The sequence below is a fragment of the Nematocida ausubeli genome (genome assembly GCF_000738915.1).
Source record: "Nematocida ausubeli strain ERTm6 chromosome Unknown supercont2.2, whole genome shotgun sequence".
In the NCBI taxonomy this organism is placed as follows: domain Eukaryota; kingdom Fungi; phylum Microsporidia; genus Nematocida; species Nematocida ausubeli.
In genome coordinates, this window is record NW_026515635.1 from 808,763 (window position 1) to 834,997 (window position 26,235).

The 26,235-nt window shown below is 37.1% G+C and overlaps 13 protein-coding genes across 13 annotated transcripts; 11 read left to right on the top strand and 2 right to left on the bottom strand.

Moving 5' to 3' along the window:
* Positions 1-273: 273 nt before the first annotated feature.
* On the top strand, positions 274-3,018 carry NESG_01068 (uncharacterized protein; the record flags this gene model as incomplete). The annotated part of the gene is made up of 1 exon (XM_053048707.1): positions 274-3,018. One exon carries the CDS (start codon positions 274-276, stop codon positions 3,016-3,018), a length of 2,745 nt encoding a protein of 914 aa, XP_052905467.1.
* Positions 3,019-3,511: 493 nt separating this feature from the next.
* Positions 3,512-4,387, top strand: NESG_01069 (uncharacterized protein; the record flags this gene model as incomplete). Its single annotated transcript, XM_053048708.1, has 1 exon — positions 3,512-4,387. The coding sequence occupies one exon, from the start codon at positions 3,512-3,514 to the stop codon at positions 4,385-4,387; it is 876 nt and encodes a 291-aa protein (XP_052905468.1).
* Positions 4,388-4,879: 492 nt separating this feature from the next.
* Positions 4,880-5,986, top strand: NESG_01070 (uncharacterized protein; the record flags this gene model as incomplete). The annotated part of the gene is made up of 1 exon (XM_053048709.1): positions 4,880-5,986. One exon carries the CDS (start codon positions 4,880-4,882, stop codon positions 5,984-5,986), a length of 1,107 nt encoding a protein of 368 aa, XP_052905469.1.
* Positions 5,987-6,463: 477 nt separating this feature from the next.
* On the top strand, positions 6,464-7,702 carry NESG_01071 (uncharacterized protein; the record flags this gene model as incomplete). Its single annotated transcript, XM_053048710.1, has 1 exon — positions 6,464-7,702. One exon carries the CDS (start codon positions 6,464-6,466, stop codon positions 7,700-7,702), a length of 1,239 nt encoding a protein of 412 aa, XP_052905470.1.
* A 337-nt stretch (positions 7,703-8,039) lies between these two features.
* Positions 8,040-9,503, top strand: NESG_01072 (uncharacterized protein; the record flags this gene model as incomplete). Its single annotated transcript, XM_053048711.1, has 1 exon — positions 8,040-9,503. The coding sequence occupies one exon, from the start codon at positions 8,040-8,042 to the stop codon at positions 9,501-9,503; it is 1,464 nt and encodes a 487-aa protein (XP_052905471.1).
* A 764-nt stretch (positions 9,504-10,267) lies between these two features.
* Positions 10,268-10,630, top strand: NESG_01073 (uncharacterized protein; the record flags this gene model as incomplete). Its single annotated transcript, XM_053048712.1, has 1 exon — positions 10,268-10,630. One exon carries the CDS (start codon positions 10,268-10,270, stop codon positions 10,628-10,630), a length of 363 nt encoding a protein of 120 aa, XP_052905472.1.
* Positions 10,631-10,824: 194 nt separating this feature from the next.
* On the top strand, positions 10,825-11,637 carry NESG_01074 (uncharacterized protein; the record flags this gene model as incomplete). Its single annotated transcript, XM_053048713.1, has 1 exon — positions 10,825-11,637. The coding sequence occupies one exon, from the start codon at positions 10,825-10,827 to the stop codon at positions 11,635-11,637; it is 813 nt and encodes a 270-aa protein (XP_052905473.1).
* A 4-nt stretch (positions 11,638-11,641) lies between these two features.
* Positions 11,642-11,938, top strand: NESG_01075 (uncharacterized protein; the record flags this gene model as incomplete). Its single annotated transcript, XM_053048714.1, has 1 exon — positions 11,642-11,938. One exon carries the CDS (start codon positions 11,642-11,644, stop codon positions 11,936-11,938), a length of 297 nt encoding a protein of 98 aa, XP_052905474.1.
* A 512-nt stretch (positions 11,939-12,450) lies between these two features.
* NESG_01076 (uncharacterized protein) lies at positions 12,451-15,723 on the top strand (the record flags this gene model as incomplete). Its single annotated transcript, XM_053048715.1, has 1 exon — positions 12,451-15,723. The coding sequence occupies one exon, from the start codon at positions 12,451-12,453 to the stop codon at positions 15,721-15,723; it is 3,273 nt and encodes a 1,090-aa protein (XP_052905475.1).
* A 286-nt stretch (positions 15,724-16,009) lies between these two features.
* Positions 16,010-17,236, top strand: NESG_01077 (uncharacterized protein; the record flags this gene model as incomplete). Its single annotated transcript, XM_053048716.1, has 1 exon — positions 16,010-17,236. One exon carries the CDS (start codon positions 16,010-16,012, stop codon positions 17,234-17,236), a length of 1,227 nt encoding a protein of 408 aa, XP_052905476.1.
* Positions 17,237-17,693: 457 nt separating this feature from the next.
* NESG_01078 (uncharacterized protein) lies at positions 17,694-20,417 on the bottom strand (the record flags this gene model as incomplete). Its single annotated transcript, XM_053048717.1, has 1 exon — positions 17,694-20,417. The coding sequence occupies one exon, from the start codon at positions 20,415-20,417 to the stop codon at positions 17,694-17,696; it is 2,724 nt and encodes a 907-aa protein (XP_052905477.1).
* Positions 20,418-21,692: 1,275 nt separating this feature from the next.
* NESG_01079 (uncharacterized protein) lies at positions 21,693-22,886 on the top strand (the record flags this gene model as incomplete). The annotated part of the gene is made up of 1 exon (XM_053048718.1): positions 21,693-22,886. The coding sequence occupies one exon, from the start codon at positions 21,693-21,695 to the stop codon at positions 22,884-22,886; it is 1,194 nt and encodes a 397-aa protein (XP_052905478.1).
* A 779-nt stretch (positions 22,887-23,665) lies between these two features.
* NESG_01080 (uncharacterized protein) lies at positions 23,666-26,233 on the bottom strand (the record flags this gene model as incomplete). The annotated part of the gene is made up of 1 exon (XM_053048719.1): positions 23,666-26,233. A coding segment is annotated over one exon (2,568 nt), but the record flags the coding sequence as incomplete, so codon positions are not given.
* Between the last annotated feature and the right edge of the window lie 2 nt (positions 26,234-26,235).

The window sequence follows — 26,235 nt, forward strand, 5'->3', positions numbered from 1 at the left end:
AAATGTAATCAGAAACTTAAAGGTTCCTCAAAGGTCAAGCAATGACCATGTGTGTCTGCAGATAATGAATAAAGACCCTTCAATACAAATGCTATTCCTATTAGGCTACAGCTGATTTTTCTCTTGTGAAATAGTAGACTTAGTCATACTAAATTTCAATATAATTTATTTTTCATTGTCTATTTATAGAGAAATATAACTGGTGCCAAGAATAATGAAAAACAAGAAATTAAAACTGTTAAGGTGAAAATATTTTTTTCAGTTTCCAAAAAAATGATCTGCAGACTACTTCTAAGCCTAATGATAATGCAAAGTATTCTTGCAAGAATCGATATGGAAGACATAAAGAAAGTTAATAAAACTTTTGTTGGCGAGAGTCAGGATGTGGCTATTAATCCAAAGGGTCCATTGAATCTACTACGTGGATATATTGGACACCAAAGTGGATACATGCACAACAAGCGGTTTTATTCACCTGAAATAGACACAGACTATGCAATGTCTAAGAAAGGACTATCCTGTCTAGGAAAACAAGAGTACAACTTTACAAGAACACCAGTGAATGACAGGGTATACAAAGACATAGCTACACAGACTCCCAATGGGGAGTATCTTAGCACCTACCACACACAGCTCATAAAGATGTTCCCCTCAATGGTTGGAGATCTTTCCATTGAGGCAGATAGATCTAACGTACTTACAAACTTCTTAAGAGCAGATCATGTTAAGAAGGATGCAAAGTACATACTTGCTGCGCTTCTGCTGCTCTCAGAAGGAGTTGACATTAAAATAGCGGTAGACTACAAAGGAAAGAAAAATAATCTTGTCATAAAAAGTAAGAAATGTGCTGAGAAAGAGTTTGTGAATGTGGAGATGCACATGGAAGGTATAGACCCAGTTACAAATGAGCACAGTGACAGTATCTATCAAAGTGAGGCCGCTGAAATTGTCAAGTTCTATATTCAGTGCAGAGATAATCCGCTGCTAAAGAGAGGAGGCGAGTTTGCAATGCCAGTCACAAGAGAACAATTTGAGAGTGGGAATTTTCTGAACAGTGCAGCTTTCCTTATACAGACGTATATATACGAGTTCATTGACACAGCAGAAGACTACAAGGACTTTGTAGAAGCAGCGCATGAATTAATGGTTGATCAAGTAGTTGAAAAAGAGAACCCAGAGAAGACTAAGAAGAAAGACAAAAATCGCAGAATATTCGATAAGCTTTTCATAGAAAAAGATGCACTTAATGAAAACATAAAATATACTACGTCTTTCTATAACCTTGTAAAAGCCAAAAATGGAAATCTCATATTTCCCTTCTACAATGATATTCAGCTGCCGCGGTATACTAGAGTGCCTCGTTGTAAACTAGACAAGTCTGGCTTTGAGATAGATCAATCCTTATATTATAGCGACTGCGTAGAGACAGTCCTTCTTGGATTATTCTGCTGCCTGGCATACAATCTAGAGACCCAAAAGTACGAAACTAGCCACATGGGAGAGGGAGTAAGTAAAGAGCTAAAAGAGTTCTTTGAAAGGTACCCTAAGCCAACAGAGACCACAGACTTTGAAATGCATAAGCAGTGGAGTAAAGTTGTTGCTTGCTTAAAGAATAACAAGATTAACTACAAACAGAGTAGAAATGAACTTCTTCCTGAGTTTTCAAATATATTTCTAGTAATTGCAGAAATAACAGGGCAGAAGAAAGATGTACTAGAGCTACTTGAGTATGTGGATAGTGTATGTAAAGCAGGGAAATTAGATATTAATCAACAATGTTGGATTACAGTTAAGATAGACTCGATCCTTAAGTCTTTATCACTGAATAAGCATATGAAAGTGTTATGTTTTAACATGACAATTGGGGAAACGCCAAGTGGTAAGGCAGATATTCTCTCGGATATTAACATTATTTATTATGGTAGCGAGATTACTTTGAATGTAAAAAAAGGGATTATAGATATTTCTCTTGCTTCATCGTTATATGCTAATTCTGAGCATATTAGAGAAAAGTTTAAAGAAGTAAGAGACATGTACAGCGATGTAGACTGCTATATAGGATACATTGTCGCACACTACATCGATGCAGAATTAGACCTCTCAAATAACAATGGCTCCACCATCTTAAAAAATATTGGCAGAGACATAAAAATAATGCTACAGGACGAGTCTCAGAATTTATCTAAAATATTCTTACACAGAGATATTTTAACAACGCACACGAAGAGCTATATTATGGAGTGTTTTGTGTTTTCTGCCTTAGATAAAAAAGTCACACCAACAAGCCCTTTAGCACGCTTTACTGCAAATATTTTGGGAAGTACATCTCTTTTTTATCCGGAAACCCGGGAGAAGATGATTCCTTTCTTGGCAATTCTTGCAGACTGGCGAGAATTCTACCCAAAACTTGGGTTCACGCCATCGGATTACCCATCAGAACATATTTTTGCTTGGGAAGTATCAATGGGTTTTTATGAAAAGATAATTTCCTGCCCAGTACGCATTGCAGTAAAAGCTACATGCAACTATCTTAGAGCATCTTCGGGTTGCCAAACTCAAACCCACCATGTAAGATATTTCCTAACCTCAACACTTCTATTTAATTATATAATGTCTGATGGGGAACTAGATAACTTAATGGAAATTCAATCTGTCGTTTCAAAATATATGAGCGACCATGAGTTAACCCAAATATATTTTTGCTGGTTCGTGCACTTATGCACAAGCAAATATAAATTCTCGCCAGAATCCTTTAAGAAGGTCTATAGCCTTATATACTCTGATCATTATCCGCATGGATTCTATGTTCGAATAGTGATAGAAACTAGAAAAGAATTCAAAAAATGCCTAAGTGTTTTAAAAGAAAGAAAAGCTCTTTTCTGCTCAAAGGATGACCCCGAAAGTATGAAAAAATATAATGGATTAGTAAAATACATTAAAGAAGATTGTTTGGGTTTGGTTTCCTCGCCTCAAGTGCATGAAACTCTCTATTCAGATCAGAAATGCGTATTGATGTGATCATTTCTTCCTGGTTTTGGCTGTAGGCTGACATGCTACAAGGGGCTCTACTTATTTACGCGCCAGCTAGGCTGAGTTTTGCATCTAGGACTCTCTATTCATTCCCCAATGAATACCGGGGGATAGTCATAGCCCTGCAAAGAGATCTATAAATAGAGGACTAGAAATAAATCTTCTAATGCGTTTAGAAAAATTTAAAGCGCAAGAGGAGAAACCCAAGTCTAATATTTAAGAGAGAAATCAGCTCTATTCAATAAATATACTTTTGAAAAATTGCGCACATTTATGAACTGTACTGCACTAAAGAGGAGTTCATGTAAAATAAACATGCAAAAATAAACTCTTCTAAAAAATATGTAAAAAGAGCTGAATATAAATCCGAATTATTTCAGAAAGAGTATAAGCACAAATACTACAGACATAAAATATTAGAATGAAAATCAGACTGATAATATAGATAAGTATATTAGCAGTGTGAATTCAAAATATGTAAATGCAGAAAAAGCTCAAGTTACTGGCAATAAGACATATTGTGCTTGTTGCAGCAATAATATGTTCTTATACACAGGATCTATGCATTTATGCATCGGTGCATTGTTCTAATAAAAAGAAGTCTGATCCAAAGTTAGACATTGCATGTAACAAAGGCGATAAATCCCGAATTCCAGAGGGTAAGAGAGCAGGAGGTGTAGAAGAGTTAGATAATTCAAAGCAAAAAATAGAAGAAGAAAAAGAAGATGCATTATTGGGCAATACAAATATAGAGAATGCAAGCAGTGTAAAGAATATCTCTCTAAATAAAGAATTTCTGAGTAAAGGAGCTACAGCATCAGAAAGCACAAAAACAGTAAACTCAGAAGAACAGTCGCCATCTACAAATCTAAAAGTACCAAAATCGCCTAGATATTTAGAACCAGAAAAACAACTATTGCCGCCTCCAAGATGTAAAGAAATTGCAGAGACACTAGAACTAAAAGAGCCAAAATACACATCAGATACAAAGAACCAAAAGACGCACAAAAAATCAAGATATAAACCAGCATGTCTATCTCATGAGCAACATCTAAATCCACAAGCACCCTCGGAGGCACAAGAAGAGATAGAAGTATCAGAAGTTTCTGGCAATAGCCCAAAAACAGCAAAGAGACATAAAGAAATCAGAAATTTTAAGAGACAAGCTGAGATGCTAAAAGAGTTAAAACCACTAAAATCACCAGAATTAGTAAAAAATGTAAAATTACAAGAAAACCCAGCAGATACACAGGATCCAGAAGATGATTCAGAAGAAGGTTCAAAATATGACCTATTCAGAATAGCATCACCAAGAGAATTGATGTCTTATAATTTTTCTATTAGTTCTGAAGAGTAAACTATGCCTGTACTGAGTGAAAGCAGTGGTGCTTTGTCTAGGATGAATATAATTGATGGAATAAAAGATATATAAAACTGAACTGAGTACTAGAGTGTGAGCAATGTTGTTATTGCGCGTGTAAAGGCATTGTCTGTTGTAGTGCGGTTTAAAAACCATGGAGAAAAGCACTGATTAAGGATATTTTACTGCAGTAATAAAACTTCTTCACTTAACATATATCCCTATTGGACTGCTATTTCCAAACTATGACATTTCTACCCGACGTATCCAAGAGACAGCGACTTTTTAGTGAGTAGATAGTTGGATTCTGGAAATGCCAGAAATATTTGTATGTAAACCCCTCTTATAATAGACTAAATACTGCACATGCCATGCCTAGTGAAAGTATAGAGTTGTGCAGAATAAAAAGGCAGAACTAATATAGAGTAAAAATAAAAATGATCAGTGCGTATAGTAGTATATTAGCATAAAATTGGATACAGGTAAGAAATGAGGCTAGAATGGAATAGAAATAAAAAGAATGCAGCTTTAATAGCTGTTTTAGGACTAGTATATATTTCGGAGGTGAGAACAAGCGTAACGCCTAAGTATAAGCACCAAATAGACTCTTCAGACCCTACGCTAAATAGAGAGTTTGAACACGTTGGATGTGCAGAAAATAGTAAAGAAGAAACAGACCAAAAACAGCCTGCTGATGAGAATGAGCTAGAAGAAGAACGCATAGATATAAAGGTCTTGTATGCCCAGCCTGTGGAAAGCATTCAAAGTATATACGAGATCGAAGAGGCTCTGATTGTTGGCACAGAGGAGTATATAACCGCACGAAGAGAGCTAAGAGAAGCAAGATACGACGTGGACATGGCATATGCAGTGCACAGAGAGAAGAAGGCTGAGCTAAAGAAAGCCTATGAAACCCTGCAGGCTGTGCAATTAGGATATCTAGATGCATGGAGCGAGGCGCACAAGATCCAGGAAAAAATATATAATCTTTATATTAAGTATGCAAAGAATAAAGTAAAGGTGCCAGGAAGCGCAGGTTCTGATTATGCAGTATTGGAGGCAACACTGATAAGGATGGGCTTTAAAACAGAAGAACTGGAAAAGAAAAAGATAGATGCCGTTGAAGTGGCAAAGAAGCACCTAGATCAACTAAAAAGAGCAATAGAAGTAATGAAAACCTCGGATGAGTGCTATATAGACTATTTGGAAAAAACTGTGGAGTCGCAAGTAAAAGACACAGACCTAATAGAAAAGGACTTGAAATACGAAGAGGCTATGCTGGATAAAGAGTTTATTTTGTACTTGGTGCGTGAGGCTGAGGCTGTTTATGCGCAGCAGGCAGGCCAATCCAGCAAGTTGGCAGGGAAGATTGCATGCGCGCACGAAAGCCATATTAAAAGCATGCAGGCATATATTGATTGTCTAAAAGGCATGCTTATATGCCAAAAAGCGTATTTAAAGAAGGCAGAGGAGGCTCTTGCAACATATCTTGTGGCACATGAAGAGGACAGTAAGTACGAGGTTTGCGAAGCACGCGTAATTAGAGCTAATGAGTTTGTGTCTAAAATTGAGGAAAAGGTGTTTATAGACAGGTAATTTTCTAGTTATCGGCGATGTATGTAGTGCACTAAGAATATGTCTTTTTGAATGCTGGTTTAACTACTATGGAGAAAGAGAAGGCAGAAGTTCAAAGGCACAAAAACTCTATCTACGAATTATATTCCTTTCTGTTCGAATACACATCATAATTATGATATTGCCTTTAAAGATGTGTTATCTGATGCTCTCCTAGGTATATGTCAGTATTCAAGAACATGTATGAGTTAAGTAAGCACTTCTGCGTGTTCATATTTTAATGCGTGTGCAGATATTATCTGCCAGAGCAAAGAAATGCTTTGTATAGGTTTTTCTGCTGCTTAGAATGCAGTGGCATAAAATAACATCTGGGAAAGTGTTTTTTCTTGGTTTGACATAGTGAATTATTCTTTTTATATAATAGATTGACATGTCTGAAATAAAATAAAATGATTCGAGTTATATAGTATATTGGCTAGAAGAATAAGTGCAAATAAAATGAGTCAAGAGCTAAAGGGTGTGAGAAGAAAAGTTGTTTCTATGCTTATAGCAATTCTGCTCCTTTCTAAAATTAAGGGCGGAGTGCTAGATGTATTTATTGAGAAGGATATGGTGCTGGAGAGTGGCAGTATATCTGTGTGCGAAAAAGAAAAAAGCAATGACAGCCCGGTAGAGAAGGAAGAGCCTAAGAACCTTCGAAGGTCTAAAAGGCTCTGGGATATTTCACAGATAGATGAAAACTCCACTGTCACTAGCGCAGAGTCTGCACAGAAGGAATATATAACTCAGAATGTGTGCGGGGGTATTGTAAAGGAAAATGCTTCAGTGAAAGATGCAGCAACAGAGGACAAGGACGAATATAGCAGCAGCGAGGCCGAAGATGCATGGTCTGATAGTATATCTGAAGACATACAGCAGTGTTTAGAGGAGATGGGCGCAGCTGAGGAAAGATATAGAGAGGAGGTAGGCAAGCTAAAGTCGGCCGAGCAGCTCGTTATAAACTCAAGCAGTGCCATTTACCACGCAATGGGCGAAGAAATGGCTAATATTTATATAAAGCTAAAAGAAGCTGTAAAGACATACAATGCAAAGTGCAAAGCAATAAGCGAAGCACTGGAAAGGGTCTATGAATATAGCAAGGCAGACAATGGGAGTGTAGCTATATTAGCATGCTCTGAGCCTAATCAGCATATGGAGGAGGTTGAAGCACTCTTTTCTAAGGCCACTGCACTTAACCAAGCCAAGAAAGAGGCTGCTGCTGTGTATAGAAAGCAAAAGAATGAGATGATTCAAGCACAAAAAACAAGCAGGAACTCAAGGAAGTGCCATCTGAAGTATTTGGAATTACAAGTAGATCTTCAAAGAAAAAACCGGGTCAGAATTGAAGAAGCACAGGCCTTTTTTCAGTGCATATACGACATAGAAAGCACTTTAAGTGCAGCAGAGAAGGCGGCGTGCACTTGTGAAAAGGAAGATCTTGGGCTAGAGATTAAAACCGAAGAGGTACAAAAAGCATATGAAGACCTTCTGGGGAATATTGTAGAAGAGCTCAAATGCATGCACTCTGTGCAGGCAGAATACATGGCCAAAAGAGTTTTGATAAAAGACGCGTATGTAGCTCTATACACTGTAGATAGCGCATATTCTGTGCAGAAGAAGCGCACAGAAGAAGCAGAAAAAGCACTAGCTGCCGCAAAAGAGACCTTTGACAGATGCATTGGCAGTTATTACTTTTAGGCTATATTCAAGTATGTGCTGGGATACATTGCTAAGGATGTGGTAATTTAGCGCTTCTTTAAAGTTTCTTATGACTGCAGGGTGTTTAAAAATAAAATAACAGCGATAAAAAGGTTGTTGTCAATTCAATATCAGAGCTTGAGAATAAAGTCAGATGCAATATTCACAGTACATGAATAAAAGCTCTTCTTTAAACAAGGCATTATCATTGGGCTTCTACTTCCAAGTTACGACGTTTCCACCTTTATGCCATATCATGGCATATAATATTAAAATAAAATCAATATGATATTTATTTATAGCATATTAGTCTTAGTGCAAATATTGAGTAAAGTTCATGAAGATAGAGTTTAGTATTTTTACACGAAAAATAGCTATAATTAGCATATGTGTATTTGCTATAGCTGATCGATATGCAAAGGCGTCCACTGAAAAGGTAGAGAAGACAGCGTGCAATGAGATATGTAAGAAAGCAGAAGAAAGTAGAAAATCGCTGTTTTTCAAGAGCATTCCGAAGAAAGATTCAGAGAGGGCAAATAACAGCCTTTTAAAGCAAAAGGCGCTAAGAAAAAAGAAGATTAAAGTGGAAACCTCGCTAGTGAATGCTGCAGTTGAGAAAGAGAGTACAGATCTAGAAAGTGCGAGTTTAAATAAGCAAAACCCAGTATGTGAAGACAGGGTGTGCACAAAGGACTTAGGAAAAAAACAAGAGAAAAAAAGCACTTCTTTTCTGAAAACAAATGAAAAAGCTCCAAAAGATAGTAATGGCAACGGCATATTCAGCATAGGCTCAGAAGATGTGTCAAATAGTATTTCTGTTCGCAGCAGTAGTAAAGAGCTACAGCAAAATATGCAAGCACCTGATATGTATGGAATCGGCTCAGATATTAAAGCAGAAGAAGAAGCAGAAGAGAAAGAAGAAGAAGCAGATATTGTAAGTGAGTCCGTCCAGAATTTGCACATCAATACCAAGAAGTTCACAATGAACATAAACAACCTACTAGAGACAAAAAAGTCAATAGCGTCAGCTAGTGACGTATGCAGTAAGCTGGAAGAAGAAATAGAAAAGATTGATGTGGAAATGGAAAAGGCTATGGAGGATCATATAAAAAAGCATAAGGACATAGTTCACATACATGATAAGATCGAAAGTTTTTATAGCGGGCACATTTCAAAAATTCCACCTGGTATAGATGCAGAATACGACGAGATGAACAGTAAAATTAGTATATTGCGTTTAGAGCTAGACGTTCTTTCAAGGAAAAATGAAGATATAAAAAATGTAGTATCTGCACAGATACTTATGGTTGATGATGCAGAATGTACTAAAAATAGCTCAAGAAGATGCTTTAAAAGATTTATAGCGCTACTGAATCAGTTTAATAAGACATACGACATCTTGCTTAAGAGCGATCTAGTGTTTTTCAAAATCATGGAAGATAAAGAGAAGGCTTTGTTTTTAGCAAGAACACGAGAGGAAGAGTATGCAAAGAGCGCGGGAGAAGAGTGCGGGGATCTGACAGCACTGATCGAAATGCATGTACAGAACAAAGAGTATATAGAAAAGACTATTATTATGAAAAATAATATAAACTCTCTTCATGCAGCCCGAGACTGCAAGTTGCTCAACCTTATGGAAACCTATAAAAAATACTGCACATTAGTGGATGGGTTTAAAAAAAAGAAGGATGTTTTATATTTCGCTATTGAGGGATTCTGCAAGGCAATAGAAGTGCTGGATGAGTATGATAATGAAGCAGGAAACCAGAAACAAAACAGGTGGGAAAGCCTCTCTGCATAATCTGACTAGTGCCTGCTGAGATATAAATGTTCTGAGTGGTTTAAATGTATGGCTAGTATAGGACATAGCTGAGTATGCATTTTGGTGCTGCTGAGGTTCTTGATGGGCTATTCCTCTAGTTTCTAAGAAACTATATCTATGTGTGCTAAATTTTAGAGATACTTTTCTTTGGTAGCTATTCGGGTTAAGATCTAACTTATATTCTCTTTCTATTTCTGCTTTATGAATAATTGTCTTGTGGTATTTTTATTCTTCTGTGATTTTATTTTCTGTAAACCTTCACAAAAAAGATCACTACAGACGCATATACTGTACAATTTATTTTTCTAATAGATGTAGCAAGAAATAGGTATGTTTAGTAGCTAACAAGTGAGTGGCGGATTAGTAGAATAGGTTCATACCAATTAGCTGCAGGCATTCGAACAAGTAGAAGACCAAAAGCCACAGCATATGAATTTCTTAGTTAGCATAGAGCAAGCCTTGTTCATGGTATGAGAGCATGTGTATGCAGAAAATTAGAAAGTTGCGCAGTATACTAGCAAACTAAATAAATTACTACGGTAGCTCTGCGAAGGAATGTAGACAAACATTGGCAGATGTATAATAAAGAAACTCTTCTAATAACAGATGCTCCATCACATACTGCTGCTTCCTGGCTGGTGCATCATTCGTCTTTATATAGCAGCATAGAAACAATTTTATCTTAATAAAATTATGCAAATTATAGAAGCCATATAACCCAAATGTCTTTTTAGCAGGTAGATATGTTATTAGGAACGGGTGTACTTCAATTTGCAATAAAGCGTTTTGGTCTTCTTTTTGGAGTTATAGGGCATTCAATGGTAGTGTGTATGCACACACATGCGTTTAACACATCCAATCCTTTGTGTGTAAGAGAAAATGCAGACGCAGCACAAATAGCCCCAAAAGGTGTACGATATGAAGGCGCGCGTATGAGAGAGATCATAAGTCGGGCGGTGTACAATATTGGAAAAGGCTGTGGGCACATTAGAAGTGACTCCTATTTCTACATTAGTGCTAACCCAAAGAGCCTAATGAAAATACAGAAAAAACCCCTTAAAGAAGATAGATCTAATAGAGTGCAGAATCTCAGAGAAGAAAAGTAAGCGCTGAGACAAAGCATTCTTACATCAATTCAGAGAAAGTTTATAAAATATGTGCCTAATTTAAATAAATGCTAAGTCAAATTCATCTATGCAATTTGGGTTATATATCCTGATATATCCCAAATATGCTATATTGGGAACATATATCCAAATGATATTTAATATACGATATATTATATTTGAAGTAATTAAAAATGGGAATGGAAGGAGTATTAAAGAAGCTTGCAGCTATTACGAAAGTTGCTTCTATTGCGGTGGTGGTATTTGGAATATGCTTTAACACGTGCAAAGCTACATCAGTTAGCGTAGTGGAAGAAGATCCATTGGAAAAATCCGAAAGTTCTATGCCAAATCCTTGCATGGAAAGTGCGTGGGATGGAAATATTGAAGGAAAAAAACATTTTGTTCCTAAAGAAGAAAAGAAAAATAGCACGAAAGGTATCCCTGCAACAGAGGCAGATGCGAAAGCAGGCATAGACGCAGGCGATGAAAAAGCCGCGTGTATATCCACAGAGGTGATTCTTATAAAAAGCGACGAGGTATGTAATGATGCTTCTGCTCCGCATAGTGGAGATGCATCACACGAATGTAGGCAATTCTTCTCTATAACTGCGGAAGAAAGTGTAAAAATAGTAAAATGCGATGAAATAAGAGATGTACAGTCTTTAATTGCCGATTACTATAGGCAAAGCGGCCCTTTGGTGGCAGAAGGGATTTATCCAGAGTACGACAGACAGATTAAAAAAATCAATGCACTAACTCTGGAGATAAAAATACTCCGGAAAGCTGTGGAAGAAGCAGAAAGTGAATCAATCGAGCAGGGGGCCAAGACAGAGTTAGCAGAAAAAACCCGAAAAAATACAAAGAAGGAATATGTGGACTATATAGAACAGATGTGCGAGTTCCAGTGGAAATATTGCATTTTAATAGAAAAAGAAATAGCATTCTTCAATGCAATCACATGCAGAGAGGATCTACTGTGCGAAGTGAAAAAAAAAAGAGATTGAGCACATGCATACCACAGGAGAAGATGACGAGCTGCTTAAAAAATTACTGCATGCGCACGAAGAGCACAAAAAGTATTTCAGCAGTGCCCTTGATGTGATAAGTGGCACTTACACTAGGCAAAAGTCCCGAGTATCTAGTATAGAAGATAATGTACATGCATATATAGAGTACTGCATACCAAAGGATGATTACGGTGTCTATGCAAAGGCTGTGATGAATAGTATCCAGATGTTGAGAAATTCGAAAAGGGTGTTAACAAACATACACGAACTAACAAGACCTTTGTGCAGGCGCGGCTAGCCACTCATCTGAGACATATTCGGGTTTTCTATCATGTATAGTCGAAATTTAAAAAACACTATGCCCATATGCATTAAAGTGCATATATGGTAATTGTAGCATTAGATTTTTATTAAAATGGCTCAAGTATATACGAATTTTTCTTAGTGTGCATAGTTGGCAGAATGGCGCTGTAGCTATTTTTGCAGGGCCCTGTTTTTAAGAAAGGCAAAGCTGATCTTCTCTTATTATAAGTCATTGGGTTTGTTTTCTGCTCTCCATAATCTATTTCAAGATGTCTAGACCTCTGATAATTAGCATTATGCAGCGTTATAAGCAGGAGTTCTATGGAAAATGATGGAAATAACACACTAAAGTACCAGCCCCGCAGGTCAATAAACTAATGTTATATGTATGTATAAGCTGGGTATTCTGAGGCATGTCTATTTATCCAAGCTTTCTCTGAAGCGTTAGCTTTTTTCTATTATGGTAAATTTCTGCGATATAACCCAAATTTTATTTTAGATAAGAATATGAAGCTTAATATAAAAAAAAGAAACCCGGTAGAACAACAAGAAAAAGAGATAGTGGGAAAAGGAAGAAAAAGAGATGCAAGCCAGACTATTGCATGGCTGCTCATTCACTTGGCCGGGCTGTGTCAAGTATGGGGAAGAATGACCCCAGATGAGCTAAAAACCATTCAGACAACGGAAATTGCAGTGGGCTTCAATAGGCGGGTGGTAGTCAATCCAGACAGCGTGCTAAATCCACTGCATGGAAGAGTAATGAACAACATCCGGCTCATGCACAACAAAAGATTTATAGCGCCCGAGATAAAAATAAAGTACGCTATAAAAGCCAAAAAGGCCAACGCATTATATCCTATCTACATGTATGCACGAGACTGCAGACTGGACAGAGTGCGCAATGATAGTGACCTTGCGTATAAAGGCAGATTGCTCGAGTATAAGAAAGAGTACTTTAATACGCTTCTTGAGCTGTTTCCCTCTATATATGGATATGTGTCCATATGGTCGGACAGAGAAGACTCTTTTTTTTCTTTTATTAACAGCGCAGATGTAAAAGAGTACAAGTATAAAATACTTGCCTCATTGCTGCTGCTTACAGAGGGAGTCGATGTGCCGCTGGCAGCTAATAGAACAGAGCTGGTTTTGAAAAAAGTAGGCTGTAGTAAAGTACATTTCAGATTGCATACCCAGCCTGTGGAATCAGATAACCCAAAAGACAGGCACCCACCTAGAAGGAAGCTAGAACTAGAAAATTCCGCAGTTGTGGATGTAGTGGACTTCTTTATAAAAAACAGAAAGAATGAAATTCTCAAAGCAGAGGGGTACACCGTAGAGCCTGCCAACTATGAAGAGTTTAAGAAAGGCGAGTTTATGAATAGCCCTGGGTTCCTCATACAGACGTACATATATCACTGCGTGGAGAGCACTGAAAAGATGATTTTGTTCATTCAGACAGTGTATGATCTGCTAAGTGAGTACATGGCACAGAATGAAGCTGGCTCTGGTATAGAAGCCCCAGAAGAATTCAGTACAGAAAAAACGCTGGCCAAGCAAGCAAAGGATGTTTTTGATCATTACTTTGTGCAAACAAGCCGCTCTCAAGTTGGATTGCAATATATAGACATTGCACTGCAGGCTGAGGTGCCGCTGTACAACCATGGAGTAGACTATTGGGGCGAGCTTCTGCATTTAGAGCTAGCCAATGATCTTTTACCCACTAGAAAGCCCATGAACAGTCTGAGACTTCTCTCTTCATTTGTGCTTGATGTAAATCTTCCGAATGACAGGCCTGTTTACTATGGAGACATTTTAATCCCTTTTTCTGAGTTCATTGACTGTGGAGAAACAGCGCTGCTAGGCCTTTTCTGCTGGGCTGCATATGACTGCAGGAAGAACATATACACAGCCGACCACATAAAGTCTGCCTCTGAGAAGCTGAAAAGCTTTTTCCAAAAACACTGGAGTATGTATGGAAACGTGTCAAAGGAGATGCACAATGAGTGGAACCAAGTGGTGATGCATCTGCAAAGCACAAATGTACGGTATCTAAGATCAGACGAAAATCAGGTTGGGCCAGGAATAGTAAACCTGATGTATGCTGCTGCAAAAATTGCAGGCATAGATGAAATGCCAGAGGTAGAAGGGTTTAAGAGGAAAATAGAAGAGATAAGAGATGAGCGCACAACGGACAAAGTCAGAAGGCTTAGCATGAAACATAGCAAAAAGAACATTTCAGAGAAAGAGAAAAAGAAAATGGAAGAAGAGATAAGAAAACTGATAGATGCGAAAGAGCAGGCACAGTTGAAAAATCTTATTCTAAAGCTAAAGTGTGCAGGAAGACAAGAAGAGAATAGCATACAACTAGAGATAAAGAGATTGGAGGATGAAATAGACAAAAGAAATAAGACTGATCTTAATTTGCTAGTGCTCTGCTATATGGAAAAGGAAGATAGATTGAAGGAAGCAATAAGCTGCAATATAGAAGCATGTCTCTGTGGGCTAGTTAAAAAGATTGCACTAGATAAGAACATAGATGTTAAAATTTCAAGAGCGTATAAAGAGACCCTCATACATGGATATAGCGATATATTCGGGCAGATAGAAATATCTTATAATCTGAATGGGGCGCATGAAGTGAATAGAATGCATGCACATCCGTACATCTACCGCTTTAGAATAGTTCCCAAATACAAAAGCGATTCAGAAGATGAGCCGCACTGGTATGGCAAATTTAAAATTAGCAGAAGCAAAAGCACAGAGGCCACTAGACAAATAGCGTGTTCTTTTCAGTGGCTGCAAATCATTCCTAGAGTAGCAGAAAAGTCATTTATTATGTGGATGCTTAATTTCTACATAGATAATAGCGAGCAGATAGATATGTTCTGCATAGCTCTTTCCCCTTATAAAGCACATGATCTGATAGAAAAAGCGATAGGCGATAATAAAAAACGCATCAATATAGACATGATTTTGCTTGATCCACTGGTGCACAACAGAAGACATATAAGGAACACTGTGCACGCGCTGCTTATCTATGGGATAGTGGCGCGCCTTGGTAGCAGCTGCGCTCTTAGGTGCTTGGCCGATAATGTAATGGGCAGTTCTCTTTTCATTGAAAAAAAGCAAAAGAATGCGATGTTTATCCCTTTTAGTGTCATTACTGTGCCTAAGCACTACCCACACGTGCGCATAGATGAAAGTGTGTATGAAAAGACACACAGCTTTCTGTACGCGCTGAAAAACACGCTGGCATCTGTAGACGTTTCTTCATCTATAGGCAGTACGCTGCTGCCTATCATAATCACGAATCTAATGGTGCAGTTTCGGAAGACATGCCTTGATAACAGCTACTATTCTACTTTGCAGAGATTTGCAAGAATGTTGAGCAACAGAGAGAGGTCTTTGTTTTTCGACATTCTGATACAGCAGAAGAAAACTATGAAAAATATTGAGATAGTTGTTCGGGCTATGCGGGAGGTAGAAAAGACACATCCAAGCACAGCTTTCGGGTGCCATAGTAATGAGTTTTTGATATGGATTATTGGGCTTGCATGCAGCAAGCACAGAATAAATTTTGCATACAATATCATAAAAGAGTGTTATGACTTAATTGATCTAGAATGCCCAGGGAGAACTCGGTTTGGGGGGCATTATAGTAAATGGAAGGCACATTTTCAGTCAGAAGTGCTTCTTGGAAGGATAAAGGACATAGTATGTGTTGAGAGTAACGAGGAGAGCATAGAAAGGTTTGAACTAATATACAGGCTGCTTACATAAATACATTTTGTTTCTAGCAAGCAAACTTTAATAAAGTTATTTAAAATTTGAATGTTAATGCTTGTTGCACATGAGCTTGTAGAAATAGGGCGCTTTGAATATAACGCTTAAGAGGATAATAAGAGGAGTATGTAGATCTAGGATGCAGAGAAGTCCTCTAAATGGTTGCTGTTATATTGTTGACTATTTAATCCAGAGCAAGCACAGACAGCAAGAAATATTAAAATAAAAATACAAATGATTTCTGAAGATGGCATATTAGCACAAGAAATTTGAGTAAAGAGAAATGTACAAGGGAAAGAAGTTCAGAATGAAGTATTTGCTTCTAACTTTCACAAGTATAGTGTGCTTCGCTGATAGCATGACTTATATAAGAGCAATAGAATTGCCAGCATTAAGTGAAAATAAGCTAAATACACTAGAGTGCGCAAAAGAGGCCACAGAAAGAGATGCTTTTGATGCTAAGCCGATAGAGAAAGCCGCAGCACCTAGTCTATGGTGTGGCTGTGTAAATAAAAAAAAGAATGCGGAGAAAAGCAAAAAGAGTGCGAACTCAAAGAAGCAGAAAGACCTGGCCGTATTGGATGCCAATATATCCTCAAAGGAATGTGCAGGAAAAGAAGAAAAAATAACACCTGCACTAGAGTCAGAAGAGAGCGAAAGCTGTAGAAACTGCAAAAAGGAAGACACAAATTCACTAGATAGACCAATGAATAGAAATACGATCTATCGAGTTAGAGCTGAAGTACATCATGCACCCATACTAGATACACCCAGAAAAGAGTACAGGATGGAGGAGCTCTATATGCTAAACGAGATAAAAAATAATGAAGACCTAGCAATCTCTCTCATTCAAATAAAGAATAAAGAAATAGCAGATATTAAAAAACACCAGCAAAAACACATGACTTCATACAATTTGAACCAAATGGAAAGAATACACACAGTTCAAGCGCTTAGCTCTTGCTATAATAAGCTTGGTAATGATAGAGTGTCTGACGGTATAGACTACGAGTACAAAAGCCTGATGCAAGATATCGAGCTTCTGCATGCAGAGATCAATGAACTGGAAGAAATCAGAGAATTGGAAGACTCATTGTATCAAAAAGCTATTGATCAGATAGAACACGTGAAAAAAACCATACATACATCAAGAAAAGCCAGCATGGCGTATCTTGTGCAGGGAATAAAAGTAGAGAAAGCGTATGAAAATACACTGAAGGCGTCATTTGAACTTTTAAAAGGCAGTATAGCTATGGAAAATACATTGCTTTTGATCAGAGAGAAAGAGAAAGAGCATTTGACGGAGGCTGAAAAGGAGGTGGCTCCATTGGAAGAGCTAATAGGATTGCATAAAAAGCACTTGCTGCATATGGAGAGGGGAGTTGATATTCTATACAATATGATTCGCATCCAGAAAAACATTATATTCAAGGCAATTGAAAGAGAGCGGATCTATCTGACATACGATAAAGTAGTAGGTGAGTGTGAAAAACAGCTGTATAATGCATAAAGTACCCTAAGGATGCAGCTACCTAAATGTACTTTGGATTGCATGTTTAAATAGCTTTTATATGCTAGAATGCACATCAGAGTTGTATAAAACAATGTGTGCCATTGATTAATCGTTGTGCTTAATCAGAGAGAAAGAGACTGGAGAAGAAATAAAGCCATTCAAAAAGATAGTAGAGTTATGTAGAGAGTGCATACAATGTGCAGAGAAGGAAATAAATATTATAAATGCTATGTGCACTATTCAGAAAGGCGCTATGCCATACTGTCAGTTGTTCACTATATGTTTGCTAAGTATAAAATATTTTAATTCTAGCTGTGCTATTTGAAGAAGTTTTACACAAAGAACTTTAGCTAGATTTCTTTAGAAATAATAGAGAAAAAGCTTTTATTGCAATTTATAAAACTCTTCTAGTCAAAGAAGTGTCTAATCTTCTTCAGCAGATGAAGTAGCGGGGTTATATCGGGTTATATTGGCGCAAAAGCTGATAAAACTTGGCAGTAGAGCCTTCACTAGTGCATATCTGGCCCTTTAGCCCTGTAAGGATTTGGGCAATTTTCTTTTCATCATCATATTTGAAAGTAGCCGGGATGTAGTTTGGATTCTGAATAGCGTCAAAGTTGGCCTTAATCAACTCTATAGCCGAGATATTCTCTAAGATGAGATACAGAAACCATGAATAGTGAAGATGGTTTAATATCGCATCTTTCTTCTCAGGATAGTCTCGTGTTATTGTCTTATCAACTATATTAGACCACTCCATGTTTTGGTCTTTAAATATATATATGCAAAACTTGTCAACAAATGAAAGATGTAATGATTTATAAATCCCCTCCTCATTTAAATCACAGTTGTCTATGAAGTATTTCATCCATACAATGAAAATGGATATATCACATTCTAGTACATATTCAAAAATCCCGAAGTATTTTATATTATCCTTAATTCTTCTATATCTATCTTTTTCCAGATTTATATTCGGGTAGCTGGGATTTTCACTTTTTTTATTGAGCAGGCCTGCGCATATAGTAACCGGGAGTATTTTCTCTGCAATATCCCTGTTATCTAGCTCTGTGCTTCCTATTATGTTGGAGGTAAACCGAACAAGAGGATGCTCTGGGGATAGCTTTTGGTTCAGAGTGTACACAATAGAACGATCAATTAATTCCGCTTTATAGTCTAAGTCACTGATTTTCTTCACTAGCAGCAGCCTATTTATGTCTGTAAACTTGTTCTCAATAGTCTTGCGCACCTGTGCCTTTATAAACTCTCTGTTATTCTCAAGAGTATCAAGTTTTCTTACTTCATAGTCAACATACGCAGCAAATAGATTTTCAATGAATTCTGTCCTATTTTTACAGCTATCTGCAACTCCTTTCAATTTAGACATTCTATTATCCCAGATGTTCATAACAGCAGGCTTTATGCCAATAGTAGCATGGGTTTTAGATATTTCCAAGACTATTTCATTCTTGATGTCACTTGTCTCAAATGAAATAGTAATATGACCAGATATGTCGTATCTTCCATTATTACACTTGTAACTTTCAAGAGCAAAGAACTCTACGTCTACAATTTCTATATTGGATAGGCGTTTAAGTAGTTCTTTGGTGTATTCCCTAATACTGTTATATAGTCCATCGTCCTCTTCTTCGTCCTCTTCTTCCTTTTCCCTTTTCTCCTTTAGCCTCTCTGAAAAGCCAAGTATTATGTCCTTTTCTTTTTTAGAAATATTTACTATTTCAGCAATAACCATGAGCATGTTTATAATACCACTGTCTAGCTCATTTCTTCCCCTCAAGTATGTAATTCTAGGCTCATCCAAGCACGCAACAACTCTGCACCACCTTATCTGGAACTCAGCCTTTGTTGTGTCAAATGACTTGTTCTCTTCTGGGGCGAAGAATTCTTTAAGCTCTTTAGAGACATTCCCCATATGGTCTGTCCGATAAATTCCCTCTGCTGGGTCATATGCCAAGCAGCAGAAGAGGGAGAGAATCATGCACTCCACACAGTTGCTGTAGTCTTTCGAATGGTTAGTAGAAAAGGTGTTTGTTTTTCGGCTGTACCTAGGAACAGATGTGTATGAAGGAAGCTGCGTGCTGTCTGCAAATGGAAATACCCGATATCTATTTAAAATCTCTTGAGTACTCTTCATTAGAGCCATGAAGTTTATGTTTGCTGCAGTTCCAGCAGGCTTAAATAGTCTGTCATACACACAGTCACCTTTACTTGGTGCTTCTGTCTTTGGTGCATACTTCTCTGTCATAGTGTGCACTGCCTGTATAAACTCAATTGCATGCTCTGCGCTGTCTATGAATCCGAATATGTATGACTGTATCAGGAACTTTGGACTGTCTAAGAACTTTCCTGTGGCAACCTCCTCCAGTGAGCATTTGTCTTTCATCATGCTAAGCACTTCATTTTTGGTTGCATTCTTCTGGAAGAAGCTGATTATTTTAATAAACTTCTCCTGTTTGAGTTTTTCCAATTCACCAGTTTTAGCACATAGCCGCTCGATCACAGTGGGCACTTCAAAGTATATTCCCTTTTCTTTGTCCGCTTCATATACCTTTAGTGCAGACTGAGTGAATTCAATGGGAATATCTACCCCCTCTGAGAAAAGAAGCAGCATGGCCAGAATTTGCAACGCATGCTTCTCTGTTTTCTCAGCCCGAAGAGCCCGAATGAAGGACCGGCTTACTCGCGTCTCTATTGATATGTCACCCGTTGGCGATGGAAACAGCTCAATAAGGTAATTGTGGTACTGCTCATTGTACACATCCATTTCACTAGAGGATAGTGCTTTGTACGCCATGTCTATCTTTCTATTTCGAGTGTATGTATATTTTAGACATCCCTTATATCTACAGTGCTCTAAATTGTACTCTGTATTAATCTGCGGAGCAAAGAATCTTTTGTTGTACATGCACTCCATCTTCTGGTAGATGTATCCCCGCAGAAAGTTTAGAGGCCCCTCTGGGTTTATCTTCACCGGTGAAGAATCTGCTGCAATTTCAAACTGCAGAGTGGTCTCTATTTCATCCAATGTCATGTTCGCTCTGTGTATGTTTATTAGTAGAATGCTGACTAAGACAGCTGTCTTAATCCAAATAACGGAAGGATGTATTTTAATTAAATAAGGCTGGTTTTCTCTCCTCAAAGTGTTAGACTTGGCCATGCAAACTAAAAAAATATTTCTTGTTCTCTATTTATAGACCTCCTCCAATAGCTATATTTTATGGAGATAATTAGATATTCTCTTACCAGCTAATAAAGGGTCCTAGAGTCTGGGCCAGTCTAGCTGGCGCGTAAACAGGTATATCTTGTAGCGTGTTTGCGTACAGCCAAACCTCGAAAGGCAGTGTCCAACACTAATCTATATTGCTATCCCAGATAAAGGGTTTTATATCCTATAGGCAAGGAAAACCAATATTGCACACGAATAGAGTGTCTTTATGTATTTGTATAGTGCAGAAGGAAAGCTAATATACTATGCATATATGAGTGTGTGTCTAGCTGTCAATAAATGCTTGTTTCGTTCTCTACTTATCTGTAGTGTGTTACTCTCTTTCTTCTCTCTTTGTATCTGATCAGTGGTGGTTCTCTAGAATGTGTTGCTTTTCTCCTATTTCTTGTCTCTAGTGTTTTATTCTCCCGAATATTCTAGTAAAATAAATTGCTTCAGAGGGCTATAAGTATACTTTATTTTCCCAATAATACGAGAAAAAAATACAATAAGGACACTGGAAAGAGAAGAAAAGTAAAAAGTAGACAGATGCACATAAATGAAGAAATAGTCAGATAAGTAGATAATATAGATGTATTAATAGGTATAAGCGCTACTAGGATCAGTATAAGGCTTTTTTGACTGAATACTGCAAATATATTCATAATACAAACATATACTGATAATTTGCAATGAAAGATGAGTGAGCTGCTGTGTAGTGTAGAAAGAAAGGCAAATAACCCGAAATGCCAACCCCTCTCATATAATCCAAATATATATATACATTATCACTAAGCTTTTTGCAATTCTTTTATGGTAGTCACCATTATTTTATTTTAGAACAAAAGGAAAAAGGTATAGAAAATTCCAGAAAAAAAAATATAAATTTAATTTATTTTTTCCTGAAACACGACGTTACAAGATCATGAGCATCACCAAAAGTAATATCACGCAGCAACAGAACAATGACCATACCACAAAGGAAAGAACAAACAACTTCCCTCCCAAGCATTCATCCAATAAAACATACGTGAGTAAATCTCTCTCTCTTATCGATTTCTATGCATCTACCGGGCGATTTCCGGACTCAAGGGACCGCATCTTTAATTTTAATTTTATATTTTTGTCAGACATACTATGCTGTTAGCTGAGATCTAGAGAAGCATAATATAAAACAAGAAATCTAAATGATGTGTAAGATATATAACCCGAAAAAGATGAAAAAGCATGGCGAACACAAAGAAGTCGAACAAAAGGTCTATAAAGGAATACGTGATAATAGCCGCTGGTGTGCTATTAATACTATCAATGGTGCTATACACATGTGTAGCCACACCACTCAGCCAACACAAATCGCAGGAAAGACCATTAAGTATGATAGATGAATCGGAGAGATCTTTCACAGATACAAAAAGTAATGTAGTGCATGAAAACAGACAATTTGATGATGGAGGAAGTAAAGAAGCAGGCACAGTAATACAAGTTGAGCAAGTGGGTGATAGAATAGGTGCGGAGCATGCTTCTACGCCTTTAAAGGTATCTGCACCAGATGAACATAGCAATTCTTCTTTTATAAAAGAGAGAAAAAGAGAGATGCCTGATGGTATGTATAAAGCGCAGTACGCAGTGATAGTGGCTGAAAAAGAGCACAGAGAGCAAATAAATATTCTAAACGAGCTGGATGATGCTGCTGATTGTGCACACAAGACCTTTTTGGAAAATAAGAAAGAACTAAAAAATGCTAAAGTGCTGTATGGTAAATATGCAGACGAATATAAAAAGACTCATGAAAAAATAACAACTCTAAAAAAAGAAATTACAGCTTGTTACATAAACCCAAACAGTATAACCCGAATTCCAGAAGGCAAAGATACTAAATATGACACAGAAATGAAAGAGATTGATAGGCTATCTGAAAGCGTGCATGAAAAAGAAAAAGTTAGAGTATGCAAAATTAATATAGCGAAAAAAGCTCTTATCTATGGGAGAGAGCTAGAACAAAATATGCATAGATCAAGAAAAAACGCCCTGGAATACTATTTACATAGAAAACAGGTGGAAAAAAGATTGATCTTTACTATAAAATGCACCTTGGATTTATTCGAAACAATTTATAGCAGAACTAAACTGCTGTGTTCAGTGAGAAAGAAAGAGGCATTGTATTATATAGAGAATGAGGTCAGAGCAAAGCTTCTGAACAATATAATAGAATTACATGAAAAGCTTGCTCACAATGTGAATGATGGGATCGATATAATAATTTATATGTGTATAGTACAGAAGGATGTTATATCTGCTGCAGAACAAGTATATAGCGCGTATAAAGCATATGATGCAGCTGCGTGCAAGTATGAACAGCAACAGAAGTTGAGAGGATGTGGTTTAAGTATATCTCAACACCAACCCGAGTTCTGGTTTTAGTCTTTCTCTATATAACACAGGCTAAGAGCTAAAAAAGACTATGCAGACTGTGCTCAACAGAGAATGCAGCAGTGACATGCACAAGCAGTTTTGTGGGCTAGGAAGCAAAGTATCTTGTGTCTCTAGGAGTTGAATAATATAGAGTGTGTGCTGGCAGCAATTTTGAGCTATGTGTAGTAATAACTAAACCTCTTATGCTATTTTTACTCTTACTTTATTTTTACTAAAATTTATTCATGCGCAAGAATTCAAACTAGCTATAGATTATGCTTGTAAAGAAGTACAGAGATTTTCTAGAAGGTTACATTTATAAACCTTGTCTTTATTTGGTTTTCCATTTGTTTAAGTAGTTTTAAATGAAACATCCTCTGCTTCCAAATCCCATTTAGACCGATCAGATTATGGACCTAATTCCTAATAACGGAAGGTTTTAATCACTTGTATCCTGCTTCATGGCAATACAAATAAACCAAAATTATTAAATGCATCAACTGTTAGTCTGTGCATACGATATTCAATCATACAAAAATATAGAATAATTTTATTTTCTGTCCTTTATTTATATTCACCCAGAATAGAGTTTTCTAGACAAAAGCAGAAGCTTCTGAAAGCTTCTAGAAGATGCCATTCGTCATACTATCTGGAGGTGGTTAATTATTCGCCCATGAACGAATAAAGGCTAAGAGTCTAATCCATTCAAAATAACTTATATGTAAGAAAACATAGCACCTTGTAGCATGTTGGCATACAGATAAGCCCTTGGAAGTCAATGGCCAAAATCAACTTATACTGCAGCAGGCTGAGGATTTAGGTTTGGGTTTCTTGAGCCACCAACAGTATTCCAAGAAGTATGCTAACACAGCATCATACTTTTCTATACTTTTTCTGTCATCCTCCGAGCAGAAAAGTGTTTTATTTTCTTTTAAAGTGCTTAGAGATTTTTCAAAATATTTCGTGGGTCCTGACATTCTTTTTTTAAACTTAAATGGGTTTGGATAACTATCAAAGAGTATAAAGTCGTAAACTGTCTTAATAGACTCTAATGAGAACTTATAATCATCCGAGCATGCATGGATAAACCAGATAATATACACGTAGTTTAAATTGTAGGCTTTTGCAGATTCTTTGATAATGGATTGAATTTCCACTAAGTTATCTATCCTCAGGATAAGCATGACGCGATAACTTAGAAGCAGTCTGGTTATAAATTTTACTCTTGAATCGATCATTCTTGGGTTATGCATAGTTGCTCTAATATAGCTGCATGTAGCTTTTGATATAGCAGTCGCTGAAAGAAGCTTTAGAGTATTGTATAAATATGTTTCTATTTCTGATAGGCGAATCCAAATACGATCTTCTTTTGGGATAGGCTCTGATGGCTTAAATCCAAGCCTTGGATAGAGTTTCTGCCAGCTTGCATGAAATGGAAAGAACACCATCATTGAAAATCTTGATCCATAATCATTGAGTGGAACACTTCCTAAAATGTTTGCAGTAATTCGGGTTAGAGGGTTTTTGGGGCCTACTTCCTTATCTAGGGTACAAATTATAAATTTCTTTATAATAGTATTTTTAATATCAAAGATAGAAATCTTTCCTAATAAGAATATTTTAGATATATCTTTGGATTCTTCATGTATAATTGAGACTACGATTTTTTCAAGTTTTTTACTGAGACTATAACTGTTAGAGCTTAAAGCATCTAGCTCTGCACTAACATATTGAACCGCAATGTATCCTATATAGCAGTCTACATCACTGTAAGTTTTTTTTACTTTTTCATACTCTTCTTTAATATGTGCAGAGCTAGTATTTAAAGATTGAAGAAGCGTAATGGTAGCATGCCCATGTTTTATATCCAAAGAAATTCCACTCTTTCCTTCATAAAAAATATAAGTGATACTAATTTTAGAGAAAATATCTACCTTTCCATTTGATCTTGTCCCAAGTTTCATCTGGCTGCACTCTACTTTTACATTCTTATTCAGTGATAAAGACCTAATAATTGATTCTATCTTATTTGAAATGCAAACTTCCTGCTTATTATCTAATTTTCTTGCTTTGCATGCAGATTCTATACACTTAACTAGCTCTAGTATGCCTTCCTTCTGGCCTATTATTTCTGAAATAGCAAGGAATATATTTCCAACCCCAGCTATAAGTTCGTTTTTCTCTTTCTTGTAGTCAATCTTGTTATTCTTTAAGCAAGCAACAACCCTACTCCACTCCTTGTGCATTTCAAAGTCAGTAGTTTCTGTTGGCTTAGGATACTCTTCAAAGAACTCTCTCAACTCTTTACTTATTTCTGTTCTCATGTGACTGGTTTCGTACTTTCCTGTCTTTTGGTTGTATGCCAGGCAGCAGAACAATCCAAGAAGGGCTGACTCTACGCAGTCACTATAGTACAAGGATTGATTTTGCTCAAAGCCAGACTTGTCTAGTTTACAACGCGGCACTCTAGTAAACCGCGGCAACTGACTAGCATTGCAGAAAGGAAATCTGGCATTTTCATTTGTATCTTTTACAAGGTCACAGAATGATTCAATGTACTTTATGTTTTTACTAAGTTCTTCTTTTGCTATGAAAAGCTCATCAAATATTCTGCCCTTCTTGCCCTTCTTGCCCTTCTTCTTAGTCTGCTCTGGGTTCTCCTTTTCAGCCACTTGATCAATTAGCAATTCATGCGCTGCATTCACAAAGTCCCTGTATTCCTCTGCTGTGTCAATGAACTCGTAGATGTATGTCTGTATAAGGAAGGCTGCATTGTTCAGAAACTTTCCACTTTCAAATTCTTCTCTAGTGGCTGGCATTGCAAACTCACCTCCTCTTTTTAGCAGTGAATTGTCTTTGCACTGCATATAGAACTTGACAACTCCAGCTGCCTCACTTTGGTAGATGTTTTCACTGTGCTCATTAGTAACTGGGTCTATGCCTGCTGTGTGCATTTCTATGTCCACAAATACTTTCTCCTTGCTTTTCTTACTTTTTATGACAAGTTTCTTTTTCTTTTCTGTGTGGTCTACACTTATTTTAATGTCAGCTCCTTCTGAGAGAAGAAGAAGTGCTGCAAGAATGTACTTTGTATCCTTCTTAACATGTTCTGCTCTTAAGAAATTGGTAAGTGCATTTGGCCTGCCTGCCTCAATGGAAAGATCTCCATCCACTGAGGGAAGCATCTTTATGAGCAGCGCATGGTAAGTGCTAAGATACTTCCCATTAGAAGCTTGTGTAGCTACGTCCTTGTGTACTCTGTCATTCACAGGTGTTCTTGTAAAGTTGTACTCTTGCTCGTTTTCATCAGATAGTCCTTTCTTAGACAGTGCATAGTCTGTGTCTATTTCAGGGGAAT